General features: G+C 41.5%; 1 protein-coding gene across 3 annotated transcripts; it reads right to left on the bottom strand.

Moving 5' to 3' along the window:
• Window positions 1-2485: 2485 nt before the first annotated feature.
• LOC106610435 (polyadenylate-binding protein-interacting protein 2B) lies at window positions 2486-6570 on the bottom strand. Of its 3 annotated transcripts, none has more exons than XM_014209805.2 (4): window positions 6374-6570; window positions 4951-5114; window positions 4190-4363; window positions 2486-3482 (listed from the first exon to the last, which is right to left on the bottom strand). In XM_014209805.2, the coding sequence occupies exons 1-4, from the start codon at window positions 6378-6380 to the stop codon at window positions 3426-3428; spliced, it is 402 nt and encodes a 133-aa protein (XP_014065280.1). In that variant the 5' UTR covers window positions 6381-6570; the 3' UTR covers window positions 2486-3425. The 3 variants fall into 3 exon arrangements, with proteins under 3 accessions (XP_014065280.1, XP_014065279.1, XP_045578932.1); XM_014209804.2 differs by having other exon boundaries at window positions 6481-6563; XM_045722976.1 differs by lacking the exon at window positions 6374-6570 and adding an exon at window positions 5542-5590.
• Window positions 6571-25072: the final 18502 nt, after the last annotated feature.

Below are 25072 nucleotides of genomic sequence, written 5' to 3'. Positions count from 1 at the left end.
GATTCTGTTCATAATTACTTACCTAACGCCATGGTGCACAGGCCATGGGCGGCTCCTCTCATTCGCACTCTGTTCTGGACAGTCTCCTCCAGCTCGTTCCACCCCATGCCAGTTTTCTTTGCATCTGTCTCAAGCTCCTGCAATCTGTTCACTGCAAAAGATAAGTGCAGACTACAACAGAGCAGATTACATAGTGATTCACACATACAGTGATTCATAGCAATCCCCTTCACCCAGCAACCCATTAACAGTCAAGTGGTGCTGCAGAGGTTATGTCCATCATATAGTCTGGCGTCTGTTATAGCCAGAGGTAAAAGAGATGTCACAATATACCCAGTTGGGGAGTTTTGTGGAATTTTAGCAGCTCCACCGCTACTGCTTATACCTGTCCTCCAGACCTTCAGATCTGCAAACATAGCTAGGTTATCTACTCCCTAAAAAAAATATAAAAACATAGCTATGTTATCTACCCCCTTAAAAAAATATAAAAAACATAGCTAGGTTATCTACCCCCTAAAAAAAACAAAAAAAACATAGCTAGGTTGTCTACCCCCTAAAGAAAATATAAAAAACATAGCTAAATTATCTACCCCCTTAAAAAAATTCTAAAACAACATAGCTAGGTTAGGGACAAGGGGAAGGACCGAATTATGACAGACTTTAATATGCTTCACCATCCTATCCTCTCCATCCATCCAGGAGGGCCTGGGTGTCAGAGTACCAGGGCCCTGATCGCTATGTCCCTGGGCAGAGGAAGCCCCCTAGTGGCCTGGAGAAGGAGCCCTGCACCGCTGAGTACCAGCCTGGTGCCCACACCGCAGACCAGACCCGAGGACAGATCCACTCAGAGTATCAGAGCCACTTCACCAAGAAGGTAATATCCCAAACGGAACCATTTTCTCTTCATAGTGCACTAGTTTTGACCAGAGCCTTATGGTGCACTTTGAAAATTATTTGGGGACGAAGACCCAGTTAAGGCTCCCTATTAGAGTAAACATATGGCTGCACTTACACACCACTACACTAGACACTCTGTAGAGGCTGTGACTTTCACCTCGTGGTGCACAGAGGGCTCTGCAGAGATTGAGATTTACATGCTATAGGTTGTACATTTACATAGGCCCTTGCTATCCGGAATCCAAGGGACGACCCTACCCCATTAACGTTTACATTTCAAATCATATTGGTCACATACACATATTTAGCAGGCGTTATCGCGGGTGTAGTGAAACGCTTGCATTCATAGCTCAAACAGCGCAGTAGTATCTTGCAATTCACAATACACACACATCTTAAAGTAAAATAATGAAACTAAGAAATATTAGGATGAGCAATGTTGGAGTGGCATTGACTAAAATACATTATATGCATATGAAATGAGTAAAACAGTATGTAAACATTGTTAAAGTGACCAGTAATTCCATGTCTATAGGGCAGCAGGTGCAGGGTTGAGTAACCGGGGTGTAGCCAGTTAGTGATGGCTGTTTAACAGTCTGACGGCCTTGAGATAGAAGTTGTTTTTCAGTCTCTCGGTCCCAGCTTTGATGCACCTGTACTGATAGCTAGGTTATCTACCCGTTCACCCAGCTGTGGCTCAGGTGGTTGATGTCCTTGATTTTTTTGGCCTTCCTGTGACATTGGGTGCTGTAGGTGTCCTGGAGGGCAGGCAGTGTACGCCGGTGATGCGTTGGGCAGACCACCCCCCCTCTGGAGAGCCCTGCGGTTGTGGGCGATGCAGTTGCTGTACCAGACGGTGATACAGCCCAACAGGATGCTCTCAATTGTGCATCTGCAAAAGTTTGTGATGGTCTTAGGGGCCAAGCCAAATTTCTTCAGCCTCCTGAGTTTGAAGAGGCACTGTTGCGCCTTCACCACACTGGTTGGACCATTTCAGATTGTCAGTGAACTTTAAGCTTTTCAGCTTCTCCACTGCGTTCCCGTCGATGTGAATAGGGGTTTGGTGTAGTGCGAGTTTTCTTGTACCATCATGCAACCTCACTGTCATACCATGCTTGGGTTCACAATGACAGCAATGGTGTTGACAAGAGAACAGGTCTGGGATCAGGTTACACTTGCAGTATAAACCCAGCCAAACAATTTACAACTTCAATAATTTAAGAGACAGTTGAGCAAAAGGAGGAAAGACAATACAATTCATTGTTATTCCTCTGATTTTGCTGCAGAACTTTCCTGGCCGGTCCAGACCCAAGACCAGCCCTGCGTACAGACAGAACAGAGACAACTGACCTGAACCATCTTGCAGGATTAGACCTGCATGGTCTCTATTCGATGTTCAACCTGACAAAGGTTAATATAGAAAAAAAGGTATTTTGACAATTCAGAGGTACTTGTTTGTGTGAACATTTTTTATCAAAACCCACAGCGTAGTCTTTTGAGTGGACTTTTAGCTAAGGTAATAACAGGTTACTGAACATGTAATAACAGAATCAAACCTGTATATAAAACAATAAACAAGACACCAAAGTCCCAGAGGGTACCTGATCTTTATTCCATCATACTTTGTCCTCATTTGTTAATGCAAGTCGCACACTGTGACAGGATTTCAACTCAAGTTTTTACATATCAACCAAACAAAAAAACGAAATTGTTGCCACGGAAATCCCTCGCAGGTTTCAAGTTGCCTTCAGTCAGCTCCACCCCCACAGCCAGATTCCATCCAATCCTTCTGTACACTGCAGTCTGTCCATCTTTCGCCAAGCCTACTTCGCCCCTACACACTACCTACCCTAAAACCAGCCTCTGAGGAAAAGAAAAACATCTAGAAAAGAGAAAAAAAGGAAAAAAAGAAACTGCAACAATGATCAGGGGAGAGACAAATCTCCAGCCACGATCACCACAACGACAGACTCACACGGCTGCACTTGAGATCGAGGAGAAAGAACAAAAATAAACACCAAACTTTCTATGCAGATCTGACCTCCAGTTCTGCCGTCTGTCCAATAAGAAAATCTTATACTGATGGCCCCCCCCTTTCTGTCCAATAGGATTATTTTATACTGATATGGCCCCTGCCCACCCTTCTCCCATCACTGCCCCTTGCCTAGTTAACCACATAGGAACAAAACGGAAATAAAAGGCTGCGTTCCCCTACTAAGACGGTGCTGACGCATTCCAGATCTTACAACTCCTGGATAGACATTTTATTTATCAGCTAACCACGTCATAGCAATCTGGTGCCCGACGGCACAGTAGATGACTTGGCACGTAACCATAGGTTGATGCATGCAACGTCTGAGCAGGGGAATGCGACCAAAAGCTTATTGAAGAGTATACCCCAGCCCACCCTCCAACCCCACCCCATGTACCCCACACAGCCCAAAAGCAGGCGAGTGCAAGGGTGTCTGCTGGGAAGCCAGCAGTCACAAAGAGTCTTTATGAGGGTTCCCCCTACTGGCGGGAGGACCCTAGTATTTCATTCCCGGAACAAACTCCTTCGCCTCTGGGTTCAAGCTGCTCTTGCGCTGTAAAAAGAGAGGAGAGATTTAGTATAGGAGCAAATAAAAAGGACCCAGACCTGAAAGAACAGGTAAAAATAACAGGGCCTCAACATTAAAAACTGACAAGAGCAGACACCGAACAGATGGTTCGGATTGTAACACGCACCACAGGATAGTGTCTCCAGCTGATGGTCGGTTCCCTGACAGATTAAGCCTAACCCTAGACTAAAAACCTATTTCAATGGAGAATTTCCTTTCAGCATGGTCTTCAGTCTAGGACTAGGCTTAATCTTTTTCCAGGAAACCGGGCCCAAGAGTTGGAGTGGTATCGTGTCTGTGCTCAAAAAACTGGAGAAGAGAGACCGTCCCTAAGAGTAGAAGAGTTATGGTGTCTGATCAAACAACTGGAGAAGATGGGCTACCTAAGGCATCTAGGTACTGAATGTGGATGACACTCCACAGCAAATACTGAACTTTTCAGCCTTTTAACTCTCAGGTGAACTCTAAGGGCCGGTTTCCAGGACAAAATATGAATCCTTGTCCTGGACTGAATAAAGAATCTCCATTGAACATGCTTTTTAGTCCAGGATTCGACTTAATTTGTGTCTGGGAAACTGGCCCAATAAATATAGTGACGTTTTGGTCGACGACGCTCATCAGACATGCTGCTCGTGTAGAGAGTAAACAGACTGTGACACATTCTAACGGACAAACATTCTGACAGGACTTACCGCGAGTTCATCTGCGTTGCCGTTGGAGACAGATAGCCCGTTGAGCTGTTGCTGAATCTGCCCCACCCCCGGGGCGAGGTCTCTGGCGGGGATGAACCAATCCTGATCCTCCTCTTCCAGCATTTCCTGGAAACAGCGTTCTAAGAACTCCTGTTCCAGAAGCTCCTCCTCCACCTGGGATGACCACACAATAGGAGAAGAATAGGGCTGGATTACAATCAGCAGTAGATGGTGATTATTTCTTAATATGCCTTTCCTCATCCCTCGATCCTCGCCTCCTTCTCAAAGAGCACTGGAGGGCAGCCCAGGTTCGAGGGGAGTGTACAAAACATTACGAACACCTTTCTAATATCGAGGTGCACCCCTCCTTTTGCCCTCAGAATAGCCTCAATTCATCAGAGCATGGACTCTACAAGGTGGCCAAAGCGTTCCACAGGGATGCTGGACCATGCGAACCACAATGCTCCAATGTAATATGGGTTCTATTTTCTTTGCTTTAAAGCACGACTGTCACTCCCCATCTAATTTAACAGAGCTTGAGAAAAATCTGCAACGAAGAATGAACATGCCCCTTGATCCTGACAGTAGGGTAACCTGATTCTAGATCTGTGTACAAGTCCAGGAAATATCTATCCAGGGCAACATTCCTCACCTTTTAGTGTGTGTGTGGTCTGTACATCTGTGTGGGTGTCCATCTGTTTATCACTGTGTCCATGTGTCTCTGTGTGTATGTACATAAAGAGTGGTCCTAAATCACAGACCTGTCTGTTGTAATCCTCCTCGTTCTCCATCCACATGTAGTCAGCGAAGGGGTTGTTGTTGCCCACCTCTCCCTCCTTGTGCCCATTGGCCACATTCTCTTTCCCGGGGGCACTGCTGCCGCCTGGTGTTTTCGCCATCTCAGGACTGTTCATCTCCGCAGGCTCTGTAGGGTTAACGGTTTCACACACACATAAATGGCAACCCACTTTAAAATGAAGCAAATGGTTTTCAAATTGACAGTAAAGCTCAGTTTGGGTAAACTGAATAAATGACGTGTTTAATAAACATTAATGTCACAAAACGTACCTAAAACATAAGAGTAGAACGTTAAACCGTTATCTACCCACACATGAAAAAGTAGATATTGCCAAAACGCAAATAAAGTGCAGATGTCATTATTTGACTTACTACTTAGCTAGTAGATGAAAGTGCTAGGCTAGTTATCATAATATTTACTAGTATCAAACTAGTTATAGACCAAGAGTAGCGAGTCAGTGGCTGCGCTTACAGCTGACGTGGCTACAACTACTAACTAGCCAGTTGATACCGTTATAACGGCAGAACTCAACAATACCTAGTTAACGCGTTACCTGTATCGTCAGCATTGAAGGACGCACATGTCATGATAAAAAAAAAGTGATGACAAACCCCACATGGAGCGAGGCCTACCTGCGTGTCACAGCTGCAACAAGCCAGCCAGACAATTAGCTAACTGGAGTAACGTTAGTTACAGCTAACATTACTGTTCATCGCAGCACAAATCCTATTCTGAGTATTGTCAGTTTGCTAGTGAGCTAGTTACAGTAGCTAGCGTACTAGTTGGTAAACAACGTTAGTTTGCTAGTTAGTAGACAACGTTAGCTAACTACGTAGCTAGCTAGTGTGATAGCTAGCGAACTCAGAAAACTAGCACGGACTAGCTAACTAGATAGCCAACTTAAGCAGCCTGAAAATAATTTGTGATAAAAAGGGTTGTAGGTTCGTGTAAATTTACTGTAGCCATCAAGTCACTGATTAAACGAGTTATCTAAGTTAGCATTCACTAGATAACTAACATCATGCAATCACCCTACGAAAAAGGCTTTGGCATACTACTAGCGAGCAAGAAAGGTACTTGGCTAGCGAGCTTGCTAACTTGAAATACATAAAAACACGCATATTAGATCACACATGGAAAAACTTGACTAGCAAGGTGTTTTTGATGTACAGAGTGAATGTTACGTCATCTGTAACTCGCAAAGCCTTCTTACTACCTTGGATTGTCTTTATAGCTAGCTATGAAACTGTTAGCAGGTTGGTAGTGGTAGAAACAAGCTAAACCAAACTTAGCTCGAAGGCTAACTGCGTGACATGCACACACGATTCAGGTCAAATTGTATCTGGAATGCACAGCAGCCAGTAGCGCAACAAAAACGTAGCTACCTGGCATCGTTGGATAAATATTTAAAGACCACCCGATATATCTTCAATGTTTGACAGGGCAATTCGTCGACTTTACAGCTAATTTGCTATCAAGCTAGCCAACTCACTACATTCCATCAAGACGCTCACGGGGGACTTCCGTTTCGTCGTTGAGTTCCCCCAGCCCGCTATATCAGACGGCATATACCTACCTCAGCGCATCAACTGAGAGGTTGATGTCATGGGCATGCGATTTTTTTCTTCTTCTTTAACCTTTATTTAACTAGGCAAGTCAGTTAAGAACAAATTCTTATTTACAATGACGGCCTAACAAAAGGCCCCTGCGGGGACGGGGCCTGGGATTAAAAAATTATAATAATAAATACAATATTAATATAGGTCAAACCACACATCACAACAAGAGAGACAACACTACACAAACAGAGACCTAAAACAACATATAAGGCAGCAACACATGACACAACATGGTAGCAACACAACATAACAACAAAATGGTAGCAACACAACATGGTAGCACAAAACATGGTACAAACATTATTGGGCACAGTCAACAGCACAAAGGTCAAGCAGGTGGAGACAACAATACATCACACAAAGCAGCCACAACTGTCAGTAAGAGTGTCCATGATTGAGTCTTTGAATGAAGAGATTGAGATTAAACTGTCCAGTTTGAGTGTTTGTTGCAGCTCGTTTCAGTCGCTAGCTGCAGCGAACTGAAAAGAGGAGCAACCCAGGGATGTGTGTGCTTTGGGGATCTTTAACAGAATGTGACATGCAGAACAGGTGTTGTATGTGGAAGATGAAGGATGCAGTAGATATCTCAGATAGGGGGGAGTGAGGCATAAGAGAGTTTTATAAATAAGTATCAACCAGTAGGTCTTGTGACGGGTATACAGAGATGACCAGTTTACAGAGGAGTATAGAGTGCAGTGATGTGTCCTATAGATCTCCAACTTCACAGAAAGATGTCGACAGGTGTCCCGCTAGCTAGCTAGCTCTTAAGGCTAGGGTCTTTTTTTCTGAATTTCCGCCTGACTGACATGCCCAAAGTAAACTGCCTGTTACTCAGGCCCAGAAGCCAGGATATGCATATAATAGGTACCATTGGATAGAAAACACTGTGCAGTTTGTAGAAATGTTAAAATAATGTATGATACTACAACATAATTGATAAGGTTGGAGAAAAACCAACCAAATACTTTTTGTTTTTGAGATCCCGCGCTCTTCCAACTTCCAGCTCCCAGATTGCAATTCCTATGGCTTCCACTAGATGTTAACCTGTTGGGGGTAGGGGGCAGTATTGACACGGCCGGATAAAAAACGTACCTGATTTAATCTCCTGCCCAGTAACTAGAATATGCATATAATTATTGGCTTTGGATAGAAAACACCCTAAAGTTTCTAAAACTGTTTGAATGGTGTCTGTGAGTATAACAGAACTCATATGGCAGGCAAAAACCTGAGAAGATTCCTTACAGGAAGTGCCCTCTCTGACAAGATCTTGTTCTTGTCTCTGTTTATTGAAGACTGAGGATCTTTGCTGTAACGTGACACTTCCTATGGCTCCCATAGGCTCTCAGAGCCCGGGAAAAAGCTGAATGATATCGAGGCAGCCCCAGGCTGAAACACATTTACGCTTTTGGCAAGTGGCCGATCAGAGGACAATGGGCTTAGGCGCGTGCACGAGTCGACCCCGTGCTTTATTTTCTTTCCTCTTTTTACCTAAACGCAGATTCCCGGTCGGAATATTATCGCTTTTTTACGAGAAAAATGGCATAAAAATTTATTTTAAACAGCGGTTGACATGCTTCGAAGTACGGTAATGGAATATTTAGAAATCTTTTGTCACGAAATGCGCCATGCTCGTCACCCTTCTTTACCCTTTCGGATAGTGTCTTGAACGCACGAACAAAACGCCGCTGTTTGGATATAACAATGGATTATTTGGGACCAAACCAACATTTGTTATTGAAGTAGAAGTCCTGGGAGTGCATTCTGACGAAGAACACCAAAGGTAATAACATTTTTCTTATAGTAAATCTGACTTTGGTGAGTGCTAAACTTGCTGGGTGTCTAAATAGCTAGCCCTGTGATGCCGGGCTATCTACTTAGAATATTGCAAAATGTTGTTTCGCCGAAAAGCTATTTTAAAATCCGACATATCGAGTGCATAGAGGAGTTCTGTATCTATAATTCTTAAAATAATTGTTATGCTTTTTGTGAACGTTTATCGTGAGTAATTTAGTAAATTTTTAGTAAATTCACCGGAAGTTTGCTAGTTCTGAACGTCACATGCTAATGTAAAAAGCTGGTTTTTGATATAAATATGAACTTGATTGAACAAAACATGCATGGATTGTATAACATAATGTCCTAGGTGTGTCATCTGATGATCATCAAAGGTTAATGCTGCATTTAGCTGTCTTCTGGGTTTTTGTGACATTATATGCTAACTTGAAAAATGGGTGTCTGATTATTTCTGGCTGGGTACTCTGCTGACATAATCTAATGTTTTGCTTTCGTTGTAAAGCCTTTTTGAAATCGGACAGTGTGGTTAGATTAACGAGAGTCTTGTCTTTAAAATGCTGTAAAATAGTCATATGTTTGAGAAATTGAAGTAATAGCATTTCTAAGGTATTTGAATAACGCGCCACAGGATTCCACTGGCTGTTACGTAGGTGGGACGATTTCGTCCCACTGGCCCTAGAGAAGTTAACAGGCTTTGTTCAAGGTTTCAGGCTTGTTTCTTCCCAAACGAGGAAGAATTTTGAGTTTTGGTACTGGGAGTCACAGTTGGAAATCAGTCTATGGGCGCGTGAGGAAGAGGACGCGCACTTGCTAATTCTACTTTTCTATTGAACATACATCTTTCCGTATTAAATATTATAGTTTAATTACATTTTTTGGGTACCTGAGGATTTAAGAGAAATGTAGTTTGACTTGTTTTAACAAAGTTTAGCAGTAGTTTTTTGGATTCCTTTGCATGTTGAACGAGTGGATTACTCAAATTGATGGCGCCAACTAAACAGACTTTTTTGGGATATAAAGAAGGATTTTATCTAACAAAACGCAAGATTTTCAAAAAGTAAGTGATTATTTAATCGCTATTTGTGATTTTATGAAGCCTGTGCTGGTTGAAAATTATGTTGATATGGGGCGCCATCCTCAAACAATCGCATGGTATGCTTTCGCTGTAAAGCCTATTGTAAATCGGACAATGCAGTTAGATTAACAATAATTTAAGCTTTTAACCGATATAAGATACTTGTATGTTCATAAATGTTTAATATCCATCATTTTTCGGATTATTTATTTGAATTGCGCGTCCTCCAATTTCACCGGAAGATGTCAACAGGTGGGACGCCTAGCCTTAAGAGCATTGGTGGCAAATCTGATAGCCGAATGGTAAAGAACATCTAGCCGCTCAAGAGCACCCTTACCTGCTGATCTATAAATTATGTCTCCGTAATCTAGCATGTGTAACAGTATAGCTTCCATCCCTCTCCTCGCCCCGAACCAGGGACCCTCTGCACACATCTACAACTGCCTCCCACGAAGCATCGTTACCCATCGCTCCACAAAAGCCGCGGCCCTTGCAGAGCAAGGGGAACAACTACTTCAAGGTCTCAGAGCGAGTGACGTCACCGATTGAAACGCTATTAGCGTGCACCCCGCTAACTAGCTAGCCATTTCACATCTGTTACACATGGGTAGGATGGTCATCTGAATCAGGGTTAGTTTGGCAGCTGGGGTGAAAGAGGAGTGATTACGGTAGAGGAAATCAAGTCTAGATTTAACTTTAGCCTGCAGCTTTGATATGTGCTGAGAGAAGGACACCATCTAGCCATACTCCCAAGCTCTAAACCCTCAGAGGTAGTAATAACACCTGTGGGAAGAGGGGCATTCTTCTTACGAATCCACATGACCTTTGATTTGAAGGTGTTCAGAACAAGGTTAAGGGTAGAGAAACCTTGTTGGACACTAAGAAAGCGTTGTTGTAGAGCATTTAACACAAAATCGGGGGAGGGGCCAGCTGAGTATAAGACTGTATCATCTGCATTTAAATGGACGAGAGAGCTTCCTACTGCCTGCGCTATGTTGTTGATGTAAATTGAGAAGAGCGTGGGCCCTAGGATTGAGCCTTGGGGTACTCCCTTGGTGACAGGCAGTGGCTGAGACAGCAGATTTTCTGTCTTTATACACTGCACTCTTTGAGAGAGGTAGTTAGCAAACCAAGCCAAAGACCCCTCAGAGACACCAATACTCCTTAGCTGGCCCACAAGAATTGAATGGTCTACTATATCAAAAGCTTTGGCCAAGTCAATAAAAATAGCAGCACAATATTGCTTAGAATCAAGGGCAATGGTGACATCATTGAGGACCTTTAATTAAGGTTGCAGTGACATATCCATAACCTGAGCAGAAACCAGATTACATACCCAAGAGAATACTATAGACATCAAAAAAGCCAGTCAGTTGATATTGACAAGTTTTTCCAACACTTTTGATAAATAGGGCAAAATAGAAATAGGCCTATAACGGTTAGTATCAGCTTGATCTCCCCCTTTAAATAATGGATGAGCTGTGGCTGCCTTCCAAGCAATGGGATCCTCCCCAGAAAGGAGAGACGGGTTAAAAAGGTTGGAGATTGTGGTTACTTCATACACTGTATGTATAATTTTCAGAAATCTAGGAAAACATTGACAAAGATTCACATCATGTGTATTTTCTTTTAAGGTCACAGGAATGTATTTTTCTTTTAACCCAGCCCCCTGACAAACACACAGACCTGGCTGTGACACACACTGAAGCAATTTAGGCATTAATTGCCTTTTTCCCGGGCATAACAGCAGGAATAGATTGGGATTTGAACCAATGAGCCTCTGATTGCTGTCCGTCTTCCAACCGATGGTTACCTGCCGCTGAGCATTTGCAACTACCTGCATTTGCCTACTGCGTCCCCTCTCTGTCCCTGGCTCTTCAAGTGTCACCTCACCCGGTCTATTGACAAGGCTATGGAAATGCAAAACAGGTGCTGTTAGCGCAAACATGCAATGGTTCATGGCAAAGGTTCTTTGTCATCTGCCACTTACAAACTGAGCTGCCTGTTTATCAGTGTAATTAGACTAATCATCTGGATTAGCCCAATACTTTAACAATTACAACATTTTAGTTGACAAAAAGAAGCAACTATGGTTAAGTGCCTTGCTCAAGGGCACAACAAATGTTTTACTTATTCAGCTTGGGGATTCAAACCAGCAACCTTTTAGTTATTGGCCTAGCGCTCTTAACCGCTGGGCTACCTTCTGCCCTATAGAGGGGGTTCCACCTCAAAAAGCACAAGAAAGAAATATAGTGCTGTGAAAAAGTATTTGACCCCTTCCTGATTTCTTATTTTTTTGCACATTTGTCACACTTAAATGTTTCAGATCATCAAACAAATGTAAATATTACAGAAAGATAACCCAAGTAAACACAAAATGCCGTTAAGTGATAATTTTATTCATTAAAGGAAAAAAAGCTATCTTGAACCTTCATGGCCCTATGTGAAAAAGTAATTACCCCCTAAACCTAATAACTGGTTGTGCCACCCTTAGCAGCAACATCTGCAATCAAGTGTTTGCGATAACTGGCAATGAGTCTTTCACGTTGCTGTGGAGGAATTGTGGCCCACTCTTCTAAGCAGAATTGTTTTCATTCAGCCACATTCAAGGGTTTTTCAGCATGAACTGCCTTTTTAAGGTCACGCCACAGCATCTCAATTGGATTCAAGTCCGGACTTTGACTATGCCACTCCAAAACCTTCATTTTGTTTTTTTAAGCCATTCAGAGGTGGACTTGGTGGTGTGTTTTGGGTCATTGTCCTGCTGCAGAACCCAAGTGCGCTTCAGCTTGATGTCACAAGCTGATAGCCGGACATTCTCCTTCAGGATTTTTTGGTAGAGAGCAGAATTCATGGTTCAAGCAATCACAGCAAGTCATCCAGGTCCTGAAGCAGCAAAGCAGCCCCAGACCATCACACTACCACCACCATATTTGACTGTTGGTATGATGTTCTTTTTCTGAAATGCTGTGTTACTTTCACGCCAGATGTAACGGGACGCACACCTTGCAAAAAGTTCAACTTTTGTCTCGTCAGTCCACAGGATACTTCCCCAAAAGTCTTGGGGATCATCAAGATGTTTTTTGCCAAAAGTGAGACGAGCCTTTATGTTCTTTTTGGTCAGCAGTGGTTTTCGCCTTGAAACCCTGCCATGGATGCCATTTTTGCCCAGTCTCTTTCTTATGGTTGAGTCATGAACACTGACCTTAACTGAGGCAAGTGAGGCCTGCAGTTCTTTAGATGTTGTTGTGGGTTCTTTTGTGACCTCTTGGATGAGTCGTCGCTGCGCTCGGGGTAATTTTGGTAGGCTGGCCACTCCTGGGAAGGTTCACCACTGTTCAAAATTTTCTCATTTAGGATAATGGTTCTCACCGTGGTTCGCTGGAGTCCCAAAGATTTAGAAATGTCTTTGTAACCCGTTCCAGACTGATAGATGTCAATTACTTTGTTTCTCATCTGTTCCTGAATTTCTTTGGATCGCGGCATTATGTCTTGCTTTTTGAGATCTTTTGGCCTACTTCACTTTGTCAGACAGGTTCTATTTAAGTGATTTCTTGATTCAACAGGTCTGGCAGTAATCAGGCCTGGGTGTGGCTAGTGTAATTGAACTCAGTTTTCCCAAAAAATTTTGATTAACCACAGTAAATTCATGATTTAACAAGGGGGGGAGCAATTACTTTGTCACATAGGGCCATGAAGGTTCAGATAGCTTTTTTCCCTTAATAAATAAAATTACCACTTAAAAACTGCATTTTGTGTTTACTTGGGTTATCTTTGTGTAATATAAAAATGTGTTTGATGATCTGAAACATTTAAGTGTGACAAATGTGAGAAAAAAAAAAGAAATCAGAAAGGTGGCAAATAGTTTTTCACAGCACTGTAGTTGCTGTAGTTATAAACAGATAAGCTAAGCATTCCTGCAACATTGTTTTGTTGAAAGACAAATGAAGTGGATTGATTGCACCCAAATTGGCCATTTCAATTTATAGGATTCCTATAATATGCAATAAACATAGTACCCTACATCAGATTTGGACCAAACCTCTTCTTAACAATGATTAAAATGTGAGGAATCCAAATTAATGGTAAAAATCCACCCACGGAAACCCCCAAACCCCACACCAAGCCCACCCCAATGGCCAGTATACCTGATTCATTCTTTATGTCTGACAAGTAGTACAAAGCTGTGGCTAGTAGTATTGTTTCTTCATACTATTTTATGCATCCTCTGTGAATTTGGTGATGGTTATTTTCCCCTGATTCAGAGAAATCAGTGATTGAAGTTTCTAAGTTTATGTACCATCATACAACCTAATATTACCATGTTCTGGTGCTGTTCCTACTATTAGTTGAAAAAAGTGTGAAGAACCCCCACTCAATGTTAATTCAAGGCTGAACCTTCAAATGATAATAATTATAAATGCAGAGTGAATAGTTAAAATTAGAACAATGTATTTGCCCAAAGAAAACTAAAAACTGCTTTGAGGGCTACTCATTCTTCATTTCATTCTTTCACTTTCTTTCTTCATTGCATCTTCTGTTGTGGTGATGTCGCTACATCCCGAATCATATTGGCGACCAGTTGCAGTGGTTGGTTCCTTGATGGTGCAGATGATGCTTGTTTTTGGTACACAACATGTGTCAATCTTTTTGACCAAAAATAGGATCTTGCTGGATAAATTGGGAAGAATGAATTTCAACTTTACGTCCATGTTTAATATAATCCACAGCATCGGCAATTCCAATCCAGCACTCATCATCATAGCGGCAAACTAGAAAATCAGATGGGTTTCCCAAGGACCATGTCAAACTTAATGGCATAATCTGTGCCACTGCAAACTCTCTTTGCACCTATGAGGCTTTTGAAGAGTGTAACAAAGTGATGGAAGCTGCTGGTTCCTGGCAGATTTAATGTGTTCTAGTTTGCAGCTATGATGATGAGTACTGGATTGGAATGACTGACTCTGTGGATGATAAAAACATGGAGGTAAAGGTGAAAATCTTGCATCCAGTAAGGTCATGTTTTTGGCCCAACAGAGAGGACACATGTCCGACCCTTCCTTCCTACCTCCCTCCCTCCCTCTCTCTCTCCTTCTCTCTCTCTCTCCCTCCCTCCCTCCCTCCCTCCCCTACAACCACACCCTCAGCCACCCCCACCAAGTCACTTATGTTGCTCCCGTCTGTACACTGATGCTGCACATCACCCCACTTAATGGACCACACCTGATATGCTAATGTTTTCCATTGGTTATGACAACACTAAGGGATGTTTAATACGGTTGAAGAGAATATGCAGTGCTGTAAAGAATGTGTTATGGATGGATAGGCCCTGAGTTTGTCCAAACCAGGTCAGGTCAAAAAGTCAGGATAAACTCCAGGCCCTAGTTACACAACATGGTGGTCAGTGCAAAAGTATTCAATGTAAATTTCATGACACCATTATAGCTGGAACTGACCATTGATTTCATGGGAAAATATAATATATACATACTTGTATTTGTTATTATAATTATTGTTATTATTTATTACAAATATACAGACATATCCTTTAATTATCCTCTTTAAAGAAGACAGAGAGACAGGAAGATCATTATTAAGTATGTATTTAATCTCATCAACCCAACGATATCTTAATAGTAACTTTCAAGCAAAATAATAATTTCAAGAGAAACACATGCAAACGTTTCTTCATTAACCAGCTAAATTGTCGGTCTCTCTGCCAATAAAATATCACGCTAAAGTTTAAACAGAATGACACTAGGTCTATTTACAAACAAGTACATTATGGCCGGGATCCAATACATTATATGCTTTACCACGCTTGACATTTAAAGGTAATTTCCAATTGCGCTGACATGTGCAGCATTTACCTTGAATACCATCTCCGCGAACGTGGTACCATTACCTTTAAAAGCTGCATTGTCTAGAAGCGCGACTGGTTTGAGTCCCGGCCTATATCACAAGTTTCTTGCAAAATATGGACAATTTGAGAAGCTATTTGGCTGGTTTACACTCTATGTGTGTACATAAACTGCAGACCCAATATTAACACTGTTGACACTGTTGTATATGCTACTGCCCCTACGGCAGCTCAGGCTCTGACTCTTCAGTCTGCTTTTACTACCTTGCAGAAAGCCTTAGTTGACCTGAAGTTGGTACTAAATGCTGGTAAATCCAAGTACATGTTGTTTTCCTAATCACGTAATAATGTAACTGATGATTTGTGCATAAGTACGTCAGATGGTGCCCTTATTGATCGTGTCCCCGCCTATAAATATCTGGTCATCTGGATTAATGAAAAGGTATCTTTTAAAAAGCATGTTGACGAGTTAGTCAAGAAATTATGAATTAAGTTGGGCTTCTTCTGTAGGAATAGGGCTTGCCTTTCATTAAATAGTAGAAAACAGATCATTCAGTCTACATTCATTCCTGTTATAGATGATGGTGATATTATAAACATGAATGCAGCTAACAGTGTTATGAAGCCCTTGGACACAATTTATGATAGTGCACTTCATTGTATAACATCTGACAGACACTCACCACTGCATCCTTTATCATAAAGTTGGTTGGACCTCGCTATAAACACATACGGTTGAAGTCGGAAGTTTACATACTCTTAGGTTGAAGTCATTAAAACTCATTTTTCAACCACTCCACAAATTTCTTGTTAACAAACTATAGTTTTGGCAAGTCGTTTAGGACATGTACTTTGTGCATGACACAAGTAAATTTCCCAACAATTGTTTACAGACAGATTATTTCACTTATAATTCACTGTAACACAATTCCAGTGGGTCAGAAGTTTACATACACTAAGTTGACTGTGCCTTTAAATAGCTTGGAAAATTCCAGAAAATTATGTCATGGCTTTAGAAGCTTCTGATAGGCTAATTGACACACTTTGAGTCAATTGGAGGTGTATCTGTGGCTGTATTTCAAGGCCTACCTTCAAACTCAGTGCCTCTTTGCTTGACATCATGGAAAAATCAAAAGAAATCAGCCAAGACATCAGAAAAAAAAGTACACCTCCACAAGTGTGGTTCATTCTTAGGAGCAATTTACAAATGCCTGAAGGTACCACGTTCATCTGTACAAACAATAGTACGCAAGTATAAACACCATGGGACCACGCAGCCGTCATACCGACAGACTCATTCTGTCTCCTAGAGATGAACGTACTTTGGTGCGAAAAGTACAAATCAATCCCAGAACAACAGCAAAGGACCTTGTGAAGAAGACTACAAACCTGACTCATTTACACCAGCTCTGTCAGGAGGAATGGGCCAAATTCACCCAACTTATTGTGGGAAGCTTGTGGAAGGCTACCCGAAACGTTTGACCCAAGTTAAACAATTTAAAGGCAATGCTACCAAATAGTAATTGAGTGTATGTAAACTTCTGACCCACTGGGAATGTGATGAAAGAAATAAAAGCTGAAATAATTCATTCTTTCTACTATTATTCTGACATTTCACATTCTTAAAATAAAGTGGTGATACTAACTGACCTAAGACAGGGCATTTTTAGGACTAGGATTAAATGTCAGGAATTGTGAAAAACTGAGTTTAAATGTATTTGGCTAAGGTGTATGTAAACTTCCGACTTCAACTGTAGGTCACTTCATTATTCTGTTTTTGTTTATAAAGCCTTACTCATTAAACTACCAATTTACTTAACATCTGTAACGTTCGTTGTTAAGGGTAGACCAAGGCGCAGCGTGTGTTGGGTTCATCATATTTAAAGTATTGCAGGCTTCTAACAGCTATACAAAAACAAGATCCCACAAAACCCCAGTGGGAAAAGGCTGCCTAAATATGATCCCCAATCAGAGACAACGAAAGACAGCTGCCTCTGATTGGGAACCATATCAGGCCAACATAGAAATACAAAATCATAGAAATACATAATCTAGAATGCCCACCCAAATCACACCCTGACCTAACCAAAATAGAGAAATAAAAGGGCTCTCTACGGTCAGGGCGTGACAACATCATTGTTGAAATATAGAAACTCTGATTACAACAATGACAGGGTTGGTTAATGATGGAGACTCCACGTGTACCCACAGAGTTGTGTAAATCTGCCTTTTCCTACCAGGCCCGTGTCATGTGGAATAATCTCCAATGTGTTGTTGTCTCTGGGTCAGTTTAGGAGAAAGTCAAGGGATTTTTATATTGATACATGTGTTTGTTTTATTTGATTGTTTATATAATATTTGTTTTGTGTTTAAATTTCTGTATTATTCCCAGGGCACATTTGCAAATGAGACCTAGGTCTCAATGTGTTTTCCCTGGTTAAATAAAAGTTAATAAAAATGAACAAAACAAAATCTACAGGAGGGGAAGTCAAACCATCACTCCCGTAATCTGATATTTCTGAAACGTTTCTTAAAGTCATTAATAGGAACAAAAGACAGACCACGATTCAGGAGGGAGACTTCTGATGGTTCAAGATGGTTTTTGGGAATGGCTGACTATTTTACTTGTTGTTTGTGTCTGGTGTTGTACAATTCTCTGTTGTCTCTTCTCCTCCTCGTGTCCAATGGTTCATTGTGCATTGAACTGTTCTAAAAGAAAGTGCTTCTCACCTGATTTGTTGTGCCATGGGCGGCCCTGAAAACAGAGGCAGCAGAATAACATAAATTAAAATAAGACCAGAATTTCACCCACAGGCGCATAATATATACCATTTAGGCTCTTTGACAGAACCTGATTACAACCAACCAGACTAACCCAGAACCAACCAGACTAACCCAGAACAAGCCACCTTGTATCTGAGGAGTTTGTACTTCAGGAAGACCACAGGGTGGACCACCGCCAGGTAGTGTTCAAAACATATACAGCACTGGAACAGGGTCCAACCAGAGGAGAGACTAGGAGAGGGGGAATAGGGAGGTGTATGTAGACAAAGAAGAAGACAGAACACAGGCAGTAGATGTTCTCAGATACAGCCAGGTTGAGAGAGAAGATCTCTTAGGCCATCGTCCACTCGCTTCAGCCACAGGACGTGGGAAGATTGAGGATGAGGTTGACTGCATAGTAGTGCTGATAGAGGAAACGTACTCCACACAGCCACATAGAGGACAGAGGAATGGTTGGAAGAGTTCTTCTTTTTATTTTTACCAAGCTCAGTTTGTAAGTACCAGCTTTGATGTCCCAAGGATCACTGTGGAAGGAAGAAAGAGAGAGAATGAGAGAGAGAGAGAGAGAGAGAGACAGAGAGAAAGAGAGAGAGAGAGAGAGAGAGAAAGAGAGAGAGACAGACAGACAGACAGACAGACAGACAGACAGACAGACAGACAGACAGACAGACAGACAGACAGACAGACAGACAGACAGACAGACAGACAGACAGACAGACAGACAGACAGACAGACAGACAGACAGACAGACAGACAGAAAGACAGACAGACAGACAGGCAGAGAGAGAGAGAGAGAGAGAGAGAGAGAGGGATCAATGCATTAAATTAACTATCAACACCAGATCATACAATATACAACACATTTAAATAGCATTTTAAGGTGTTTCCTCAATACAAACTGAAAATACAAATTCCTGTAAGATTTTCATAACAAAAATTGATAAATTATGCCATACATTCTTTTTTTCTGCTATGAAACATTTTTTAATTCCAGAACTTGTACTGAAAACTAAAGGGAACACATCAGAAGTGAACTGAATACTTCTTCTTCAGAAACAATTCTGATTTTGAAGAGGAAAAAGAACAATTTCAAACTTTAACTGATAGAGCTCTTCTCTCTCCTGGAAGGTCTGTGTCCATCAAGAACTGAATGCTGGTTCATACACGACAGGCACAACATAACAGGGACAAAACAAATGAAAATGGAGGAGGTACTTCCTATCCTTATCCAATAACAATGATCATGTTAGTTTTTTAATCCTTTTTCCATGTGGTGTGTCCTGAACACAAGTCAAGTCTATTAGTCCCAGCTTGAACACCTGTGAGTCACAACAGGTGCAGCAGGTCATTACACCTATGCAAATGTTTGTGTTTGACATGACCTAATGGCCATAAACAGTCTATGATTGATTGAGGAGGTTTTGTGAATCCTTTTCACACTTCAGGCCTTAATTCTCAAATCAGTTTTGATTTTCAAATCAGTTTTGGAATAATGACTGTCCAAACAGCAAGTTACTAGTGACCAAATCAGATTTGTGTGCGGTCAGACAGCAATCATGTGTTGACATGTCTACTCTAGTTGTCATAGTGATGATGGGTGTAGGCTGACTGGTGCTTGTGCTTCCTATCACTCAGAAGTTATGTTGCAAGCTAAGGTGACATTAATGCCTGCCATGTATTTTTCCCAGTTGCTTTGAATGTAAAAAATCATAGTGCAAGATTTTACCCCCTAGAGTCAATTCCCTGTGGCCCGTGGAAATCGAATTAGCATAATAAAACAATCCCCAACACAATCCATCAGTTTAAAATAGAGAAATCTGTTTTTTTGTTGTTGGCTCTCAATCCATCGATGTCGTACTTCTGCATCTGCGCTGAAAGGTGGTAGAGCTAGAGCTGTGTTTGTCGGACCATGAGAAAATAGAATCTATAGCGTCAGAGCGGTTTGGCCTAAAAAATATTGACCCCTCTATGAAAAGATGGGACTCTCATGAACACAATGTTGTTCTCTGTTTTGCTTTACGACCCCCACACAAGCGGGACTCGTCTGAAGTCGGTACATCCGATCTGCCAATATCTGTCTGTAGCGTCCGAACAGTTTGGGCTACACACTAATATGTGGAAAGGTAAGTCTCTCAAGAACATGTACATGTCGGTTGTTTTGCTCTAGGACACCCACAAGCCTCATTAGACTCCTCTGAAGGTCCCTCTGTGCCAGTTAATGGCAGTAAGGCCAAATTCAATGTTTCATCAAATTATTGTTTAGATTTTTTTGGATACTTCTTAAAATTCCAAATCAAATAGCTAAATGATCCTTGGTATGGCCTTCTTAAAGCAATTCAACAGATAGTCAAAAAAAGAACCACTCTAGTTTAACATTTTGAAAGGGATTTTTAAAAGTATTATGCTTATTAGATTTTCATGGGGCCGCGGAAATCGACTCAAGGGGGTTGAAACATTTTTCTTACACTATGATAAAAATACTTTCCTGATCTTTCTTATACAGTGCATTCGGAAAGTATTCAGACCCATTCACTTTTTCTACATTTTGTTACGTTATTCTAAAAATCATGATTTTTTTCTTCTTCTCATCAATCTACATAAAATAATGACAAATCAAAACCTGTTTTTTGAAGGGGGGTTATTTGAAGAACCCTACATAGAGGATTCTAGATAGAACCCTCTGCAAAGGGTTCTACCCAGCACCAAAAAGGGTTCCCCTATTTTTCTACGTTCGCGGAGATTCAAGGTTCTACCTTTTTTTTCTAAGAATGTACCACCATTTGATTTGTCTGAGTTCTCCTCTACCACAGTTTAACATCTAGCCATTTAGTGGTTACCATACCTACCACAGTTTAACATCTAGTCATATAGTTTTTACCATATCTACAACTTATCTAGATAGAATTGGTTATCTAACCTCACCACAACCACTCACCTTCAATGACCACAACCACTAATCTATGTAAACCAGGTTACCAATCATTGACCACTTATCAACCACTACATGGCTACCATATCTCAAGCACTATTCTACCTAAGAGCTGGCTTGCCTGTTGTCTTTTTACTTCTCTGGCAAGGCATGGGCAAGTTACCTCAGAATAAAGGGCAGATCAGGGTCATGTTCAATAGGCACCAATTGGAAGTGAATTGACTGAATAAGGGAGGGACTACCTGGTCCTATAAGTAACAATCCTGCCTGAGACAGTGAGTCCTCCTATTTAGTATCAACCCCTGTCCCTGTCTCCACCTTTAATACTGACTGAGACAATGTGTCCTCTCCTGTTTAGTATCGACCCCTGTCCCTGTCTCCACCTTTAATACTGACTGACACACTGAGTCCTCCTGTTTAGTATCAACCCCTGTCCCTGTCTCCACCTTTAATACTGACTGAGACAGTAAGTCATCCTGTTTAGTATCAACCCCTGTCCCTGTCTCCACCTTTAATACTGACTGAGACAGTAAGTCATCCTGTTTAGTATCGACCCCTGTCCCTGTCTCCACCTTTAATACTGACTGAGACAGTAAGTCATCCTGTTTAGTATCAACCCCTGTCCCTGTCTCCACCTTTAATACTGACTGAGACAGTAAGTCATCCTGTTTAGTATCGACCCCTGTCCCTGTCTCCACCTTTAATACTGACTGACACACTGAGTCCTCCTGTTTAGTATCAACCCCTGTCCCTGTCTCCACCTTTAATACTGACTGAGACAGTGTGTCCTCCTATTTAGTATCGACCCCTGTCCCTGTCTCCACCTTTAATACTGACTGAGACAGTAAGTCATCCTGTTTAGTATCGACCCCTGTCCCTGTCTCCACCTTTAATACTGACTGAGACAGTAAGTCATCCTGTTTAGTATCGACCCCTGTCCCTGTCTCCACCTTTAATACTGACAGACAGTGTCCTCTCCTGTTTAGTATCAACCCCTGTCCCTGTCTCCACCTTTAATACTGACTGAGACAATGTGTCCTCTCCTGTTTAGTATCAACCCCTGTCCCTGTCTCCACCTTTAATACTGACTGAGACAATGTGTCCTCTCCTGTTTAGTATCAACCCCTGTCCCTGTCTCCACCTTTAATACTGACTGAGACAATGTGTCCTCCTGTTTAGTATCGACCCCTGTCCCTGTCTCCACCTTTAATACTGACAGACAGTGTCCTCTCCTGTTTAGTATCGACCCCTGTCCCTGTCTCCATCTTTAATACTGACTGAGACAGTGTGTCCTCCTGTTTAGTATCGACCCCTGTCCCTGTCTCCACCTTTAATACTGACTGACACACTGAGTCCTCCTGTTTAGTATCGACCCCTGTCCCTGTCTCCACCTTTAATACTGACTGAGACAGTAAGTCATCCTGTTTAGTATCAACCCCTGTCCCTGTCTCCACCCTTAATACTGACTGAGACAGTAAGTCATCCTGTTTAGTATCGACCCCTGTCCCTGTCTCCACCTTTAATACTGACTGAGACAGTGTGTCCTCCTGTTTTGTATCGACCCCTGTCCCTGTCTCCACCTTTAATACTGACTGAGACAATGTGTCCTCCTGTTTAGTATCAACCCCTGTCCCTGTCTCCACCTTTAATACTGACTGAGACAGTGAGTCCTGTCAACCGGAGATTGTAGTTACCACAGTCTGTCCTTGCCACCAGTTGTTGTCGTAGAGCCGGCAGAGGAGATGTTGACTTTAGGTGTATCAGTCTTAAGATCAAGCTTAGGATCAGGTTTACACCCCCACCAAGACATCAGTATTTCTCCCGTCTGTAAACTAATGCTGCCTATCATCTATTGGATCACACCTGACATGCAAATGTTTTCCACTGGTTATGACATCACTAAGTGATGTTTAGTATGGTTGTAGATAATATGTTGTGCTGTGTAGAATGTGTTATGGATGGATAGGGGCCTGAGTTTTCCCAAACCAGGGCAGGGTAAAAGTTCATGAAAAACTCCAGTCCCTAGTTACACAATATGGCAGTCAATGCAGAAGTATTCAACGTTATGTAATGCAATTTTCTGATACCATAATAGTGGGACCTGATCATTGACTTTAAGAGTAAGTATGTTGAAATATTATTATTTTATTTGTTATTGTAATGATTTATTATAAATATACATACATATCCTTTATTTTTCCTTTTTTAAAGAAGACACAGAGACAGGGAGATCCATATTAATAATGTATGTAATCCCATCAACCCAACAATACCTACATTTTTAACTTTCAAGCACAATCATTATCCATCATTTCAAGAAAACACATGTAAATGTTTGGTGCAAGTCTGTTTCTGCATTCGCCAGCTGAATGTGAAACTATGCTGTAGCGCTATTAACATTTAAAGGTAATTTCCAATTGAGCCGACATGTGCAGTGTTTACCTTGAATACCATCTCCGTGAACGCTCTTCCGTTGCCTTTAAAAGCAGCTTTGTCTACCTGCCAAATCGGTTTGAAACTCGGCCTATATATCTAATTATGGACTGGTTTACACTGTGTGAATACATAAACTGCGGACCCAATATTTTCCAAACAAAATCTACAGCGGGAGGAATCCAACCATCATTTTCTAGCAGGGGTTGGTACCAAAATCATTTTCCAATTGTTTCGTTCTGAATAGAATCATACATTGTTTTTGTTCCTGTTCCACTGTTCCGACCAACAAAATAAAGTTCTGAACCGGTTGAAATAAAAAAAAAGTTATTTATTTTTTCAAAACCTCTGATTTGTATTTATTTTTTTAGATCGACATTAAATTACTTAACCAATCAGTGAGGATAGAGCAGCTTGCTATGGAGCGGGAAAACTTTTTCATGCATTGGACAAAGGTGTGTGCAAGGCGCGAGATGCGTCTGAAATTTTGCAGGTGTGGAGAGAGCGAGAAAGGGTGAGCAGGAGGAAGCTTGGCTTGAAGCCCTGTGCTTCTTTTTGTTAAGACATGCATTATCTGAAATAGGCTCACAGAATTATACCTAGGGAGGAGAGGCTTCTATGAAAGAACTGTGAATGTCTTTGAACTTCCGAGAGTTAGATTAACGTTGGACCAGCTAGCTAACAAACTTGTGGGTGCAAAGCAGCAACCGAATTGATTATAAAACACTACATACCTTTTGGTAGTTAATGAATCCAATGTGAAACGTGATAACTACAGTATTCTTAACTAGCATTGAAAATGTTAATCCATTTCTTCTCTAATTTAAAATCTCTCTTCCTAATTTCCAAATCACGTTTGTATCTTCAGGAAGCTACTAAACTATGCTTCAGAAGGGGAAGGGCAGCTTGCCTACACACTCACTGGCAAGTATTTTCAGATTGAAGTCAGGTAAACACTGTAATATGTTTCTGAGTGACAAAGTGAGGGCTTTGTAAAAGCGCTTTGAGAGCGTTTTTGCAGACATAAAAAAAGAATCCCGGAATGTAAAAGAGCGTTGCTAATCAGTTGTCATGCTTTTTAAAATAACGTTTCTGTTCTAGAACAATATAGATCAGTTTCGTTCCCGGTTTGGACTCTGTTCCTCGAAAAATTTATAATTTTTCTGTTCTGTTCTATGAACTTGTTCCAGCCCCTGCTTTTTAGGCCACTGATTACATTGGGAATGCGTTCAAACATCAGGCATTGGAAAACAACAAAATCCATTTAGGAAAAAATCATACATTTCAATTCACAATTGATTGTGGAAAAACATAAAACATAAATATAATGACATCATACATTTTTTAAGGCACTAATGGGGTGAAGAGATTTAACTTTTTATCTTAGAGTCCTCTGATACAGGGCAGCTTTCCAACCCTGTGGAGGTAGAGGGGCTGCACAAACCCAGAGATGACATGGAGGCAGAAACAAATGGACAAGCCTGAAGAAAAGTCCATACGTGGAATGTAACTTTGAGCCTGAGCCATCAATGCCACTGGAAGTTGAGACACCACAGCATACACCAGGATAATCAAAATTATTTTAAAGGC

Source organism: Salmo salar, chromosome ssa08 (assembly GCF_905237065.1).
Source record: "Salmo salar chromosome ssa08, Ssal_v3.1, whole genome shotgun sequence".
Classification (NCBI taxonomy): Eukaryota; Metazoa; Chordata; class Actinopteri; order Salmoniformes; family Salmonidae; genus Salmo; species Salmo salar.
Note: the sequence above shows the minus strand (reverse complement) of the source record. Positions and strands in the feature narration are given on the sequence as shown.